Below are 16098 nucleotides of genomic sequence, written 5' to 3'. Positions count from 1 at the left end.
GTAGCACACTCACCTTTGGTGCAGAAGTCTGTGAGTTCTATTCCCACACCAGGTAGGTCACTTACAGACACTGCAGTGCAACATAAGGGGGTGCTGCACTCTTGAACATGATGTCCTTCTGATGAGATGTTAAACAGAGGCACCATCCGATTGAGTTGGTAATAGTTCAGGTGGATGTAAAAGATCCCATGCCACCTATCAAAAAGAATAGGGATTCTGATCATTATGTCTTATTTACATTTTCACTTATTATCCATTTACAGTTAAATACATTCTTATCTTATCATTACACATTCCAATTTCCTCCCACCCACCTTTTCCACAATCAAAAACATATCTTCTTCAAAATTTCTGACAATATCCATTTTCCATTAAATTTCATTTCATTTATTCTTTCATTCCGTATAGTCCATATAGTATAAAACATTTTTTTATCAATTTCCTTCACCTCCTTCTGTCTTTTATTACCATAAAACCCATATTCTAGCATATTCATATTTAAATCTTCTACACATTTAATACCTTCCAATATCTTATTTTCACATATTTTCTTCCACAATTTTTTATTCTTTTACAATTCAAAAAAATATTCAGTTGTTTCAATTACCCCTAATAATACTCTTTCTTTATTCTTTTATATGGCATATTAGCCTTAACAGGAAACTTACTTATTGTCAACCTCCACAAAAAATCTTTACTTTCATAAAATTTCTTATACCACCCAAATTTTATTTTTATAACTCTTCTTTTTTCATATAATCAATGGATAAATATAATAATGTTTATTTGTTATATTTCAATGGATAACTGTAATAGTGTTTATTTGTTATATTCAAATACCATTATTTCCTATTTTTTCTGCATTCTTCATATTTAAGTTTCATAAAAATATTGATATTCTTTCATTTCCTCATTTAAATAACCTTTCCATTGTTTACCTGTACCTACCTTTTCCCAAATGTCCTTGCATTTTTTATTCAGTTTAACATTTATAAACTCTGGGTGATGCAGCAGTACAGCAGTTAGCATTGTCACCTCACAGCAAGAGGTACTCTGGTTTTATTCTCAGCTGGGGTGCCTTCTGTGCAGAGTCCACATGTCCTCCTTGTGTTTGTGTGGGTTTCCTCCAGGTGCTCCAGTTTCCTCTCACATTTCATATAATTTGCTTCGGGAGTGTTTTTCCCTGGGCCTCCTCTGAAAAAGGGCTCTGTCCCAGTCAGACTTTCCTGGTAAACAAATGTTAAATAAATAAACTATTCTCCTCTTTCAGTCCTGTCAAAACCTTATAAAGACTCAGAGATGCTGCTTGAACAATCTGATTAATTAATCCTCATCCCCTTCCTCTTCTTTAACATACAAACCCCTCTTCTGACTGGGTTTGACCTTGATCCCCATATAAATGAAAATATAATAGAAATTAATACTTTCTCATACCTTAATGGCATCATATATATGCAATTGCTAATGTGCAATTTTTTCCCCAAAGGATTGAATTTATTAAGTATACTTTTTTCTGGTTTTCCAGTTTATATGTCTTCCAAAACATACATATATTTCTTTCTTTTACCATAACTTTCTACCATTGTTGTTCTCTTTGCACACTATTTCTAAACTTTATCCTCAAACAATCTATAACCTCTTCATTAACCTGAATATCTTCTATGCTGTCTACTATTCCAACTCCTTTACTTTTATCTTTATTTATACATAATCCACCTGCTTTTAGATACTGGTTTAATTGTTTAATCCCCTCTTACATCCACTCTTTATTATTATTAGTAATTAAACTTATATTATCTGAGTAGGTAAGGATAACTGGTAACTGGACTTCTCTCATCTTATGTCCTGCTATTCTTAACAGTGTATTCATTTAACTACTACATTCATAATCAATGCAAATAAAATACTACTTGCTGGACATCCTTGCCTTATCCCACATCTTATTTTTATTCTTTCACTTAACCATCCATTTAATATTTTTCTCACATTATTATTTTCATACTCAAAAGCAAATATTTTTGTTTTGTCAGTTATATTATATTCTCTCAGTATATGCCAATCATGTATCTTGTCAAATGCTTTATTCAAATCTGCTACCATAAATTCAGCTTCAACCTTTTTATTTATAATAACCTCTGTCACTTCTCTTACTATTATTAATAAATCTTGCCTTCCTTTTCCTTGTTTCCAAAAATCATATATTTAAGTAGTTTATCTCTTATTCTCTAACCTTTCCCTATTATTTTCACAAATATCTTATAATTTGTATTGTTCAATACTATTGATCTCCAGTTTTTTAGATCTGTTTTCTCCTTTCTTCCATATAAATTTCATCACCCCATACATATTTCTTTTCCTATCACCCATTTTCCTAACCATTAATTTAGTATCTCCACAAAATACAATGTCTGGCCATTCTTCCATGCTATTATACATATGATATTCAATCCTGTTTAATCTGGGAGCTTTTTCCACATTTGCTTCTTTTAAAGTATCATTAAATTTTTTTCACACTTATATTTTCATCTAGGCCTTCATTATCCTCTTTATTCGGTCTTTTAACTTTCTGTTTTTTTGTCTCCCTTTCTTCTCATTCCTTACAAATGTATTTTCTATATATTTTCTTATTACTTAAAATATTTTCTCCTGTTTTATAACTCATTCCCCCTTTCTCAGCATTTAATTCTCATATTATTCTCTTGTTCTCTTTTACTATCTTATTTAAATATGATGCACCCTCTTCTTTTTCCCTTGTAAGAGATACCTTTGCTTAAATACCATTTTTTTTATTTCCTCCTGGATCATTTCATACAACTGCTTCTCTTTTTCATAAAAAATCTATCTTATCTCTTAACACTTCTCTAAATATTTTCTGACTCAGTTTGTTGTACTTTTGTTTCTCTTTCATTTTTCTTATAGCATGACATTCCAAAAACACTTGTTATATGTTTCTTGGAAACTTATGCACCAACTCGCACAGTCTTCATAACAAATTCTGATATCTATATGATCTTTCCATAATTGATTAATCACTCCTCCCTCTTCCTCATTTAGTTCTTTTTCATTTAATCTTTTAATACCTTTACCTACTCTAATGTATCCTTATTTTTCTTGCACTTCTATCCACATTGCTAAGTGATCTGAAAAACCTGTTACTTTTATTCCTTTTTGTACAACTTTCAAGCTATCAGATATTATAAAGTAATCTATTTCCATTCTTATATTATTCCTTTTATAATTCCAGTGTCGATATATATATATATATATATATATATATATATATATATATATATATATATGTATATATAAAATATTTTCCACATTTTATTATTTCTGATATTATCCTGGCAGGCATCATTTCACTCGTATTTCCTTTTTCTTAAATCACAATTAAAACTCCACACTAATCTTCTTCTTTTGGCTTTTCCTGGTTAGAGGTCGCCACAGCAGATCACCTGTCCGCTCATGACTGGAAGTGGAGATTTATGGTGTCAAGTTGCCAGCCCGGTGTCCAACCTTCCACGGAAGGCACACACGCACACACTCACACCTAGGGCCACTTTGGAGTGTCCAATCCACCTACAGCATGTCTTTGGGATGTGGGAGGAAACCGGAGCACTCGGAGGAAACCCACGCGACCACAGGGAGGACATGCAGACTCCGCACAGAAGGCACCCCAGCCGAGGATTGAACCGGAGAACCTCTTGCTGCGAGATGACAATGCTAACCATTGCACCACTGTGGCCACCCCAAAACTCCCCACTAATATTATTTCCATATTACCTCCAACATAATTTTAATTTTTTTTAAATATCATTTATCTTTCTTTTCTTGTGACATATGCATATACTGCAGTACTTCTATACATACATTTTATCCACTTTATATCTATCACATTTATTCTACCCAGTTCTACTACAGTGTAATCTAAAAATCTTATTGTTTCATGACATAATATACATAATCCTGAACATATATATTTTCCCATATTCCAAATAATATCTCCATCTCATAATTCTTTTGTTTTCAACCTTTCTTCTTCTGTTAGCATTCTTGTGTCTTCTAATATAATAATACACACACACAGATGTCATCAACTGTGGATCTCAAATTTCTGTTTCATTAGACTTTATTTTCAGCTTTGGCCATTGAAGTGAATGTAAGAACAAGCGTGTATCATTGGCTGGTAGGAGTTCATGCTTTACTGAAAAGTAGCTCAGTTATTTTAAGCTAAGGAGAGATGCACCAAAATAATTGTTGGAGGTGGGGTGAATCTCATTCACAGTACTGTGAGAGAGCAGCACTGTAGCTTTAAGGAGTTAAAGCTAAAGTTTTAAAAATTATTTTGTAGTTCAAATAGTGGCTTGAACTCACATTTCAAAATATGTTAAACACCATTATAATGAACCTAATCTTCTTTTAATATTCTTTATACTGTTGACATTTATAGCTAGGATTTTCACCTTTCTTACTGTATAACTTATCTCATTCTGCCTTTTTTATTTTCTTTCTCCACTACATTTGTAAACTTCCTTTTCTGTCTTTCACCCCTTCACCTATGGATTTCTTTTTTTCCTTTAACCATTCTCCAATTCATATATTCATCTTCACTTGACTGCTGTATTACTTCATTTTTTTCCCTTTTTTTCATAGAATAATTTTCCTGCTTTACTATATTCTTCTACTATTATTTGTTATTAATGATCAGTTTCTAAATCCCCTTCTGTATTATATTTACATTTTCTTGTTTTGACTTCTATGTTATATTCACAATCCACCCATACATGTCATGTTTCTCCACATTTTCTACATATCATATAACATTTCTTGGCTTCATTGGGTGGCGGCTGTGGTGCAGTAGTTAGTGTTGTCACCTCACAGCAAGAGGTTCTCTGGTTTGATTCTTGGCTGGAGTGCCTTCTGCACAGCATCTGCATGTCCTCTCTGCAGTCATGTGGATTTCCTTCCACATGTCAAAAACATGCAGTAGGTGGATTGGACACTCTGAATTGGCTGTAAGTGTGTGTGTGTGTGTGTGTGTGTGTGTGTGTGTGTGTGTGTGTGTGTGTGTGTGTGTGTGTGTGTGTGTGTGTGTGCAAGTGAGTGGTACGGATGAACTACTGTGGCAGGACTAGCCACTCAGTGGTGTAAACCTTGGCTCGAGATGATTGTCACTGTTGAATGTGACACCCTGACCCTATGTGTAAAATGGGAAAATGGGGTCGAGGATGGATAGATGGATTTCTTAGCATCATGCCTCAATTTACCACAAATGAAATAATTTCTTTTGTCAAAATTGCTAATTAAATGATCATCTTTACAGCAAAAAACATATTTTTGGTTGTCCCCTATATTTTACAAAATTCATATTTCCTTTTACATTTATCATGCTTGGAAGATGTATAATTTTTTTGTTTTCCATTTTCAAAATTACATCACATTTCCATTCCCCCAGTCTGCAAACCTCACATCATTATCATCTTCTTTCGGCTGTTCCCGTTAGGGGTCGCCACAGTGGATCATCTCTTTCCATTTCTTCCTGTCCTCTGTATCTTGCTCTTTCATACCAACTGCCTGCATGTCCTCTCTCACCACATCCATAAACCTTATCTTAGGCCTTCCTCTTTTCCTCTTACCTGGCAGCTCCATCCTTAGCATCCTTTTACCAATATACCTAGCATCCCTCCTCAACACATGTTCAAACCAACGCAATCTCGCCTCTCTTGCTTTGTCTCCAAACTGTCCAACCTGAGCTGACCCTCTAATATACTGATTCCTAATCCTGTCCATCCTAGTCACACCCAGTGCAAATCTTAACATCTTTAACTCTGCCACATCCAACTCTGACTCCTGCCTTTTTGTCAATGCCACCATCTCCAACCCATATAACATAGCTGGTCTCACTACCCTCTTGTAGACCTTCCCTTTCACTCTTACTGGTACCTGTCTATCACAAATCACTCCTGACACTCTTCTCCACTCATTCCACCCTGCCTGTACTCTCTTCTTCACCTCTCTTCCACACTCGCCATTACTCTGAATTGTTGATCCCAAGTACTTAAACTCATCCACCTTTACCAACTCTACTCCCTGTATCCTCACCATTCCTCTACCCTCCCTCTCATTTACACACATATATTCTGTTTTAGCCCTGCTGACCTTAATTCTTCTCTTCTCTAAAGCATATCTCCACCTCTCCAGGGTCTCCTCAACCTGGTCCCTACTCTCACTACATATCACAATGTCATCTGCAAAATCATAGTCCACGGGGCCTCCTGTCTGATCTCATCTGTCAACCTGTCCATCACCACTGCAAATAAGAAAGGGCTCAGAGCTGATCCTTGATGTAATCCCACCTTCACCTTAAACGTATCTGTCACTCCCACCGCAGTTCTCACCAATGTCACACTACCCTCGTACATATCCTGTACCACTTTTACATACTTCTCTGCCACTCCCGACTTCCTCATACAATACCACAACTCCTCTCTAGGCACCCTGTCATATGCTTTCTCTAAGTCCACAAAGACACAATGCAACACCTTCTGACCTTCTCTGTATTTCTCCAACAACACTCTCAGAGCAAACATTGCATCTGTAGTGCTCTTTCCTGGCATGAAACCATACTGCTGATCACTAATCATCACCTTCCTTCTTAACCTAGCTTCCACTACCCCATAACTTCAAGCTGTGACTGTTCAATTTTATCCCTCTGTAGTTACTGCAGCTCTGCACATCACCCTTATTCTTAAAGATAGGTACCAAAACACATTTTATCCACTCCTCAGGCATCCACTGACTTTCCAAAATTTCATTAAACAATATGGTTAAATATTCCACTGCCATTTCTCCTAAGCTCTTCCATGCTTCCACTGGTATGTCATCTGGGCCAACAGCCTTTCCATTCTTCATCCTCTTCATAGCTGTCCTTACTTCCTCCTTGCTAATCTGTTTCACTTCCTGATTCACTATCCCCACATCATCCAACCATCTCTCTTTCTCATTCTCTTCATTCATCAGCCCCTCAAAGTACTCTTTCCATCTACTCAACACACTCTCCTCGCTTGTAAGTATGTTTCCCTCACTATCCGTTATCACCTTTACCTGCTGCACATCTTTCCCAGCTCTGTCCCTCTGTCTAGCCAATTGGTACAGGTCCTTTTCTCTCTCTTTAGTGTCCAATCTCTCATACAACTCTCCATATGCCTTATCCTTAGCCTTCACCACCTCTCTCTTTGCCATGCGCCTCATCTCCTTATACTCATGTCTACTTTCTTCATCTCTTTGACAATCCCACTTCTTCTTTGCCAGCCTCTTCCTCTGTATACTCTCCTGTACTTCCTCATTCCACCACCAGGTCTCCTTGTCCTCCTTCCTCTGTCTAGATGTCACACCAAGCACCTTTCTAGCAGTCTCCCTTACTAGCTCTGCTGCAGTTACCCAGCTATTTAGTCTGCAAACCTCCATTATCACAAATTTTTGTAATGTCCATGACATCTTTACATAAAGTCTTTAAAAAGTCTTTTAACAGTTCTTTTTCAGCATCCATCAGGAACTGCACAAACATTCTCTTTTTGTCTCTGTTAAATGTTTGTACTACATATAAGTTACATGGATTACAGTTTCTCTCAATTTCAAATAGTTCTAAAAATATCTCCATATATTTACCTGTCAAACAGTCTTAGTGAAAAATCGAGCAGCCAGCTCAAATTCATTTCTCCACCACCATGAAGAGTGTAGCTAGTCTTTTAGCCCCTGAACAGATTTCCCTAGATATAAATTCTGACTTTTTCTGCAAATCACTTCTATAGATACAGTTGTCCACTCTGACATAATGTAAAATTTGAATGTTTGTTAGAATGCCCAATATGTAACATTAACAATGTGGATGTTCTTCAGCATCTGAATTTACTCAGATTACTTCTAGAAGGAAACTATATCACATGACATGCATCTGCCACATATATTGTAGTCAGCACACAGGAGGAGCCACCTCTGGAGGTGAAATAGCATTGGACTGCCCTCCATCCTAAATAGTCCGTCAACTAACTTGAATGTCTTCCACACCTGCAAAGTGATCGACATCTTGAGAAAATATGTCCCCAGGAGATGATCACCCATCCAAACATATCTCTGAGGAAGTGATTCCAAGGGATAAACACACACACAGATTCTAGTTTCCCTTATCTGTGGAAGAGAATTCCCAGGGATGCCTTCTTTACCATGCTTCTAAAGAGTTAAGCACTCGGGAGACTGCCTTATATCTTCTCAGGAAGCAGACTCTCAAAGAGTTGTCTCTCCCTCCTCTGACATGGTGATTTCCTGATAAGGCACTGTCCTGCACCCCATGAAGAGATGAATTCCTAAGGGAACATAATTCCATCCAATGCAGACTTGAGGACTACCCTCTGGGAAAGTTTAAATGCACAGCTTCACATATACATTCACACACACACACACACACACACACACACACACACACACACACACACACACACACACACACACACAGATATACATATATGAGACTGACTTTCACGCCCTGAAGAGACAATTATGTAGAGGGTTTGTCTCACCTCAGAGGAGATGAACATACAATAAATGACCCTTGTATGCCAGGAGCTGAGCAGTCAGGGGTTTGAATGCTGCCTTCTGTAGAGCAAGAACCACCTCCAAATGCATTGTAAATGAACATCCATGAGGGCATTCTCATACTTACTGAGTACATAAACATCCTAAGTTTAATTTCTCTTCCAAGGAGGTAAGTACCTTGGAAACTGCCTCCACCTCCCTAAAGTTGTAATTCCCAATAGAACTGCCTTCCACCAGTCCAGGATGTAAACTCACACATGCTACTCTGCTATCCTCCAAAACAATAATAGTGTTGCATAGAAAAGTCCGTACTTGAATCTGTCTCACGGTTATACAGTGCACTAACAGGTCAACAGTAAAAGGGGCATCTTTACTCAGAATATTCTCCCTCTACCTGCTCATCAAAAGGCAATGAAAACTACTGCTGAATGCATGATGAGTACACTTGAACTTATTTTGCTTTCGTTGGCAACTGTTTCAGTGAAGGGCATGGTGTGAGCGTTTGAAATTTAAGGCTTCTAGCTTACCCTTTTTACGAAAAATTATTTGCATTTGCTTGCCATCCCTTGTAATAAGAAATATTTGTGAGGCAGACATAATAAATCATTGGAATTAGAGCATATCAGAAGAATTAAAACAGCTTAATGCTTGAATTCCTTAGTCCTATCTTAAAGTTGCATTCCTGGGACAAAGCTACTAAAGGAAAAGCTACAGTGAGTGGGGAGAAAGAAGAAGTCTGAATAAGTAACATGGAGAATGTGAAATAAGCTGCAAAATATGAAGTGTCATGAAGCAAGGAGTCTATCATGCAGGAAACAGGACATTAAAAAAACAAGTGTTGGTTCTGGAGATAGCAAAGCAGATTACATACATAGCCCATGGATACAAGTTTATAAGGTAACACAAGAATTAGTTACAAAAGATCAGACTTTATGAGCTCATGCAAAGAAAATAAAGCAGCAAAAAGAGATAAAGCAGATGCAGAAGTAGTCTCATTCTGCATCTTCCTCTCTTGTTAGACAAACATAGACACAAACACAGGTATATATAGATGCACACACACACACACACACACACACACACACACACACACACACACACACACATGCCATCGACTGTGGATCGTGGATTTCTGTTTCATTAGACTTTATTTTCAGCTTTGGCCATTGAAGTGAATGTCAGAAAAAGTGTGTATCATTGGCTGGTAGGAGTTCATGCTTTACTGAAAAGTAGCTCAGTTATTTTAAGCTAAGGAGAGATGCACCAAAATAATTGTTGGAGGTGGGGTGAATCGCATTCGCAATACTGTGAGAGAGCAGCACCGTAGCTTTAAGAAGTTAAAGCTAGAGTTTTAAAAATTATTTTGTAGTTCAAATAGTGGTTTGAACTCCCATTTCAAAATATGTTTTAGTATTTATTTTTATCACTCTGGAGTACAGATTCAAGCTTTTGAGAAATTAAGTACTAATTAGTCATTGTGCACTCCTTTCCAGTGCAGACAGAATTACTGTGTGGACGGCAGGGGGACAGAAACCTGACAGAGACGCCCCCTCCCATCTGATGATATGCCTACCACACATCTGAAGGGGTGGATGGTGAAACTCTTCCTACAGAGAGGGGAGTTGACTCCTCGTAGGTGGGCTTGTCATGCCTGTCCTTTCACAGCTGTCTTTGTAAGCCCACGCTTGACGGTGGCATTGCCTTTGATTTAAAAAAAAATGTAGACAGTGAGTGGAATGTACTTTCTTTTTTTACTTTGTTTCTCTCAATGCTGCTTCCTAGGGATGCTCTTATTCCTTAGAATCTCTTTAGAAAAAGTCCACTCAGCTCCATCAGGTCCCGCTGCCCTGGTTACTATGGCAACCCCAATGTGCATCTGAATCCAGCGTTGTAGAAGCAGAAACAGAGATAGAGCAGAAAACTGGGGGGGGGGGCAGAGGGAGGGACTGAAGAAGAAAGCGAGAGAGAGAGAGAGAGAGAGTGAGCAGGAAGGTAGTTCTGGGAATTTCCTTATTGCAAGGAGTAGATGGAGTAAATGTTCTGGGCTATCCATCCTCTCTCTATTACTGGAACTGCATGCCAAGCAAGCTGCTGTTAACCCTGTGCTTGCTCTGCTCTGAAGCTACTGAAATGGACCTGGATTGATAGCAGTGAAGGCAGCTGATGCTCTGATTCTTAACAGTGCTGCATATTTTCTGGGGAAGAAGCGTACGTTTGGGACTCTGCTCAGATGTTTGATTTCTGGGGCTAGATGCTTTGGAAATTCACAACTTCCATCCCCTTTCAGGAAGACTTGTCATCACCATGTACCCCAAGATACCAGCAGCATAGTGCCACAGCATGGAGTACATACAGAACTCTTCACTGGATCTAATCATCACATCTTTATATTTTAACCCAGCTTTCTGTCCCTTCATGTTTTCATTACTTGTTTTTTTTAATCATTCATGGTCTTTTCAGGATTAAGAGGTATTGCGTCTTGACACTTACACACCTACTACCTATTCAGGAGTCCCTTTTGGGAAGGTGGAGCTTATAGTTCTGGTAGAAGCCATGATGAGATTGCCATATATCCGACGCTCAGGGCCCAAAATGACACTGTGTTACTGAAAAGTTTGTATAACTACACAAGAATGAATGTTCCCATACACATGCCTGGCTGTATTTTACATTAAAGAAGGAAAAATATGTCAATTACTAATGGGCGACTAATCTACAATAAGCTGGGTCAAGGTTTACTTTACTTATGACTCCCAGTGCTAGCCATTGATTAAACAGAACAGTGCAATTCTTATACCTTGAACAACACAATAGGAAAAATGTGTTTGAAGTATGTGCTGAGTGTGGCAGTATGTTTTTTTACTTTGGTGTTCGATACCATCGCAGACTGGCGATGGAGGGAAGGGTGGACAGAAACATGCATAACTGTGTACTGAAAAATAAACTGTTACTCTATAGACCCTTTAAGGCTGAAACCGCATTTTAGGTTTCGCCATGAAAAAATTTGCCTCTAATCGTAGTCTGAATAAAATTTTGCAACAATGTGACTCCTCGTCACCTGAGTATGAGGAGATACAGGCCGTGGAGAAGAAATGGCACTTGAATGTTGGAAGTGCTCGCAAAATCCTAGTAAAGAAATCCAAGTTGTCCTCTTTGTATCTTTCAGCTCCGCCACCCCCGAAGAGAGCACCAAGTACGACCTTGACCCTGCGGTCCAAGTCCATGACAGCTGAGCTGGAAGAGCTAGGTAAGACCACCATTTTGCTTTTTGCATGTCAAATAACTAGCATGTTGGCATCTTTTACGATTCTGTGACAAATATAGATGAAGCTATTTCATTGTTTCATTTCTGTCCTGACATTTTGGTTAGATAAAGCTATCTCAGTTTTAGGTGAATGGCTTTAAGCAGGTGATGTATTAGGCCTGTTTCCATACATTGCATAGGAGTTTAGAATGCAAATGCATACAAGAAAGAGACACACACAAACACACACACACACACACGCACGCACACACGCACACACACACACACACACACACACACACAAATAAAACACAACTCATACACCTCACATTTTATTTTTTACACTACAGAGTTTAAAAAAGAGAAAGAACAAAATGAAACCTACAACAACTGAAACATTCTCCCTCTTGGTATCTCTCTGTCTCTAACTGCAGATTCAAAGGGACCAATTTTTGTAATGTAAAACAATGCATTGTAATGCTACTCTTTGGCTAGTACCTCAGTTTGGGAAACTGCAGACACACCCACTACAATCACCAATGAAAGAAAGGAATGGCTATACATTTACTATAGTCCATGTTGAAATGTTCTGTGTGCTGACTCCTGTTAGGAGATGGTGGGAAAAGATTAGCAGCCACTGTTCCATAGATCCTTTGCTAAACCCTTGTTAGTTTTTTTTGGAATGTTGTGGTAAGAGAACCTGTGAACTGTGAGACCCACTTTGCCAGCAGCAGTAGTAAGAAACAGTGTATGGTGACTGCTGGGGGAAGGTGGCACAGGATCTGCTTTCAGTTTTCCCACACTAAGTGGTATTGCTAGACAAGTGTTAGACCAAAGGATGGAATATGGTGTCAGCATTTTTATCAAAAAAAAAAAAAAAAATTACTTCAGTGAAAAGCATCCAGGGGAATCAAATCAAAAGGAAGAAAGTAATACAAAATCTCAGTTATGAAGGCAGATTAAAGCATTAAGTATAATTTCTGGGTTTCAGCAGAGTCGGGGAATCCTGATCCTAGGATTCAAGGCATTCAGATATATTTATGTTCCATTGTTTAGGAGTGAAAAGGTAAGACAGATATCACATATGAAGTAGGAGAATATAAGGTTAAGTTAGAAATTGTATTTTTTATATCGAATTTCAAAAATATTGGTTTAAACAGAGATTGTAGAGTTGTAAAATAAACTGTCTGACTGTTTTAATAATGTTATAGAATTACTGTTTTTTAAATTAGCTTGCTAAAATTTGTCATAAAATCAGATATGTAAATGGCTTGTATCATCTTTGCCTATGCTTGTATGTGTTGCAGTGCTTCTCTACCCTAATTTATACTGACTGACTTGACTTCCATGGAACTAGCTTAGGGCTTTGAAATAAAGCCTTTGGGGTCATTGTTTTTACACTGTTACCCACTGGTTCTTGTGCAGGAACAGAATAATACAGGAGTGGTTCTAAGCATACTTCTCAACTGTCACTGACTTTCACGGATGTCCATGAAATTGGCTCAAATATTCTGCTCTGTTCCACCTAATTTCAGAGATTTTTTTTCATTTTTTATTTCTGATTAAAGGTAATGGATTACTTACAACTGACATACCTGATACACTATATATATATATATATATTTTTTTTTTTTTAAGTCAGTAGTACCATTATTTAAAAAGTGACCATGATTTTGGATGTCTCTCCCTAATTTGTCTGTGATTCAAGAGGTAAGAGGTCAGGAGCTATGGATCTCAGTTCATCATGAGCTACAGATTAAAACTACAGACTCCACTTCCTAGCCTTTACTTAGGGTGCTACAGCTAGTGATCTTACACAGTCCATTCAGTAACTCTGTATGAAGTAGGCTTCATGGCACTTGCAACCCTGCTGCATTATTTAGTGAATTCTCTTGAACCCGATTACCACAGCCATAGCTTTATCTTCCCTGCAACCAAGGTTTCCACACTATTCCCTAAACTTTAGGCTGTGGGACTGGCTGGGACTGTGGAAACTCAGAACTTCCCTATCATCCTCCTTCCTGGACACTATCTGCACTAGTTTTGGTGCAGTACTGTAGGTATAGCTGAAACAATTCTACAAACCAAGTGCCACACTACTCCTTAGAAAACCTGCTGCTGGACCATGTTGGGCTTCAGAAAATCCCAGTTGTATTCCTAATCCTCTGCCAACAATGACAGAATATTTTACACTAGAATGTTACAGTCAGAGCTATAAATGAACCTTTTGGTATGGCTGCACTTTGTTCCTTAGTCTAACTGCAGATGGAGCTGGTTGGATGAGCAGTAGTAATAGGGATTCTTACTAATGTAACACAATGACCTCAGTCTGTAGAAACTGTGAACAGCATAGCTGCTAAGACCACTGGGGCCGGACATTGCTGGCATATAAGGAAAGGCTGAAAGCACCATCAAAATACATTCTTGAGGAAAGATGGGAGTGGGTTGGGGGTACTTTAAAATTCAGTGTATTATGTCTCAGCTAAGGGTATAGCTAAAAAAGAAAGACAGGGTTGGAAGGAGAGGGCATAGAAGGCAACTGGAAGACATGAGTGAAATCAGACATAAAGGAGTGTTTTTTTTATAGAGAGAGAGTGGTAATGCTCTTGACTAATGTAATACTAGATGTGGCAGACTGAAGGTCACTGAAGTTGTTCAAGGATGGCAGGCCATAGAGTAAAGGTGTTTTGTTTCTGCCTACTCTAGCAGCAATTCATATTCATGAAATGGTCTTGGTTACTAGACAGGAAGCATGTTTATTTTGAGGGGGTAGAGAGTGCCTGATGTTCAAATTTTTCATTGTCAAGGTAGGGTACAGTTGTGTGGTATTGCCATGCAGTCTTAAAGGCAGAAGCATGGAAGAATGAAGCCAATAGGCCACTTACTTAATTTAGGTCACTGGCAGATATTCTAGAGGTGTGTACAGACGTGCTCACTTATTGTAAAACCATTACCCTTACTTACAATATTGTACACTTGCATTTTGGGATAGGTTTAGTAGGAATTGTGGTAATTTCTCACTTCATTTCCCCTTTCCCTCAGCTACTAAGGACTCTGTAGGACTGATGAGAGATGGACCAGATGGACATTGAAACTGAATCATATGCACTGACAAAATGTCCCAGAGAAATGGTAATATACTGTAAAAAGAAAGACAAAGGGGTGGAAGATATGCAAGGAAGAAGGGGAAGACAAATGCATACAAGGTATTTTCAACAATTGGGCAGGCACAGTAGTGCACTGATCTTCCTTTCTGCTTGTTTATCACATGCATAACCCACAGGGAATGTAAATGATCAAGTCGTGCAGCTTGCTGAGCTCCTAAAGGGCAGTATTACTGCACCTTTTCTTGTATTAACTGCTGACAGATCAAGCTGGGGTAACAGTAAAAGACCTATGACAAAATAATGAGAAGAACAACAACACATTCATTAGCAATAAACCCAAAAACATCTACACTAATAAAACAAATCAATTTTTGTGCTAATAATGAAAACAAACAAACAAAATAAAAGATGTTTCGAAAGAGAGTACCCCTTGTACCACGACCTCGTAAATACAGTAACTGCAGAACTATGGAGAAACAGCACAGAAAAGAAAAAGTGTTCCTGCTCCCTGTCTGCAGAACCCCACTGCAGAAAACAGTATACTTAGTTGCAGTTCAGGATCATAGACAGTTACTAGGCTACTGGCCCTAGGGCCTTTACAGGCCTAGCCTTGTTATACCCTTGTTCCATTATAAGACCAAGATGTATAGTCTATATTTGTAATGCGAATCTAAGATCAGCACCAGTTGCAAATGTAAGATTAACATTGGCTGCCCCTGTCCAAGAGGGACATAGGTGAAACCCCCCAGGTAAATTAATGGTTTCCCATCCAACTGTCCAAGTTACACTTAAATAGGGTCATTGAGGTGCTCTGTTTAACATGAATTGGGAGTTTGTTCCAGAGGATTGGCAACCTCTGGGAGACATATCTGTCTCTTCAGCATCTCCTGTTAATGTTGCAGGCAAGGTTAAGGTCCCTAAAGCGAGTGACTCTTGTCTTGATTTGTGGATGTGCAGCATTTTCATTAAGGCTGGATTAAAGACTGCTCTGTAGGCCAGGCACAAATCACCTTTAAGCAGTCTATACGAGACAAGAGCACAGTGACAGGGCCTTCTGTCTGTCCATGTAGGCTATGTGTTGTAGGCCCAGAATTTTCATTGTGAGAAACCTGTGAGGTCTATCCAGCTGCTTCAGGTGTCTGGTAAGATACATAC

The 16098-nt window shown here is 38.3% G+C and overlaps 1 protein-coding gene across 5 annotated transcripts in view; it reads left to right on the top strand.

Annotated features, from left to right (window-relative positions):
* The window catches only part of SHANK3 (SH3 and multiple ankyrin repeat domains 3), a 7266504-nt gene that overhangs the window by 6753292 nt on the left and 497114 nt on the right, over window positions 1–16098 (top strand). For all 5 annotated transcript variants that reach the window (XM_044088609.1, XM_044088608.1, XM_044088610.1 and 2 more), the window contains one exon: window positions 11759–11839. In XM_044088609.1, coding sequence (XP_043944544.1) covers window positions 11759–11839 — 81 coding nt within the window. The remainder of the gene's footprint in view (window positions 1–11758; window positions 11840–16098) is intronic.

This window comes from Protopterus annectens, chromosome 11.part0 (genome assembly GCF_019279795.1).
Source record: "Protopterus annectens isolate FY-2018-M chromosome 11.part0, PAN1.0, whole genome shotgun sequence".
Classification (NCBI taxonomy): domain Eukaryota; kingdom Metazoa; phylum Chordata; order Ceratodontiformes; family Protopteridae; genus Protopterus; species Protopterus annectens.
This window is presented reverse-complemented; position numbering and strand designations above follow the sequence as displayed.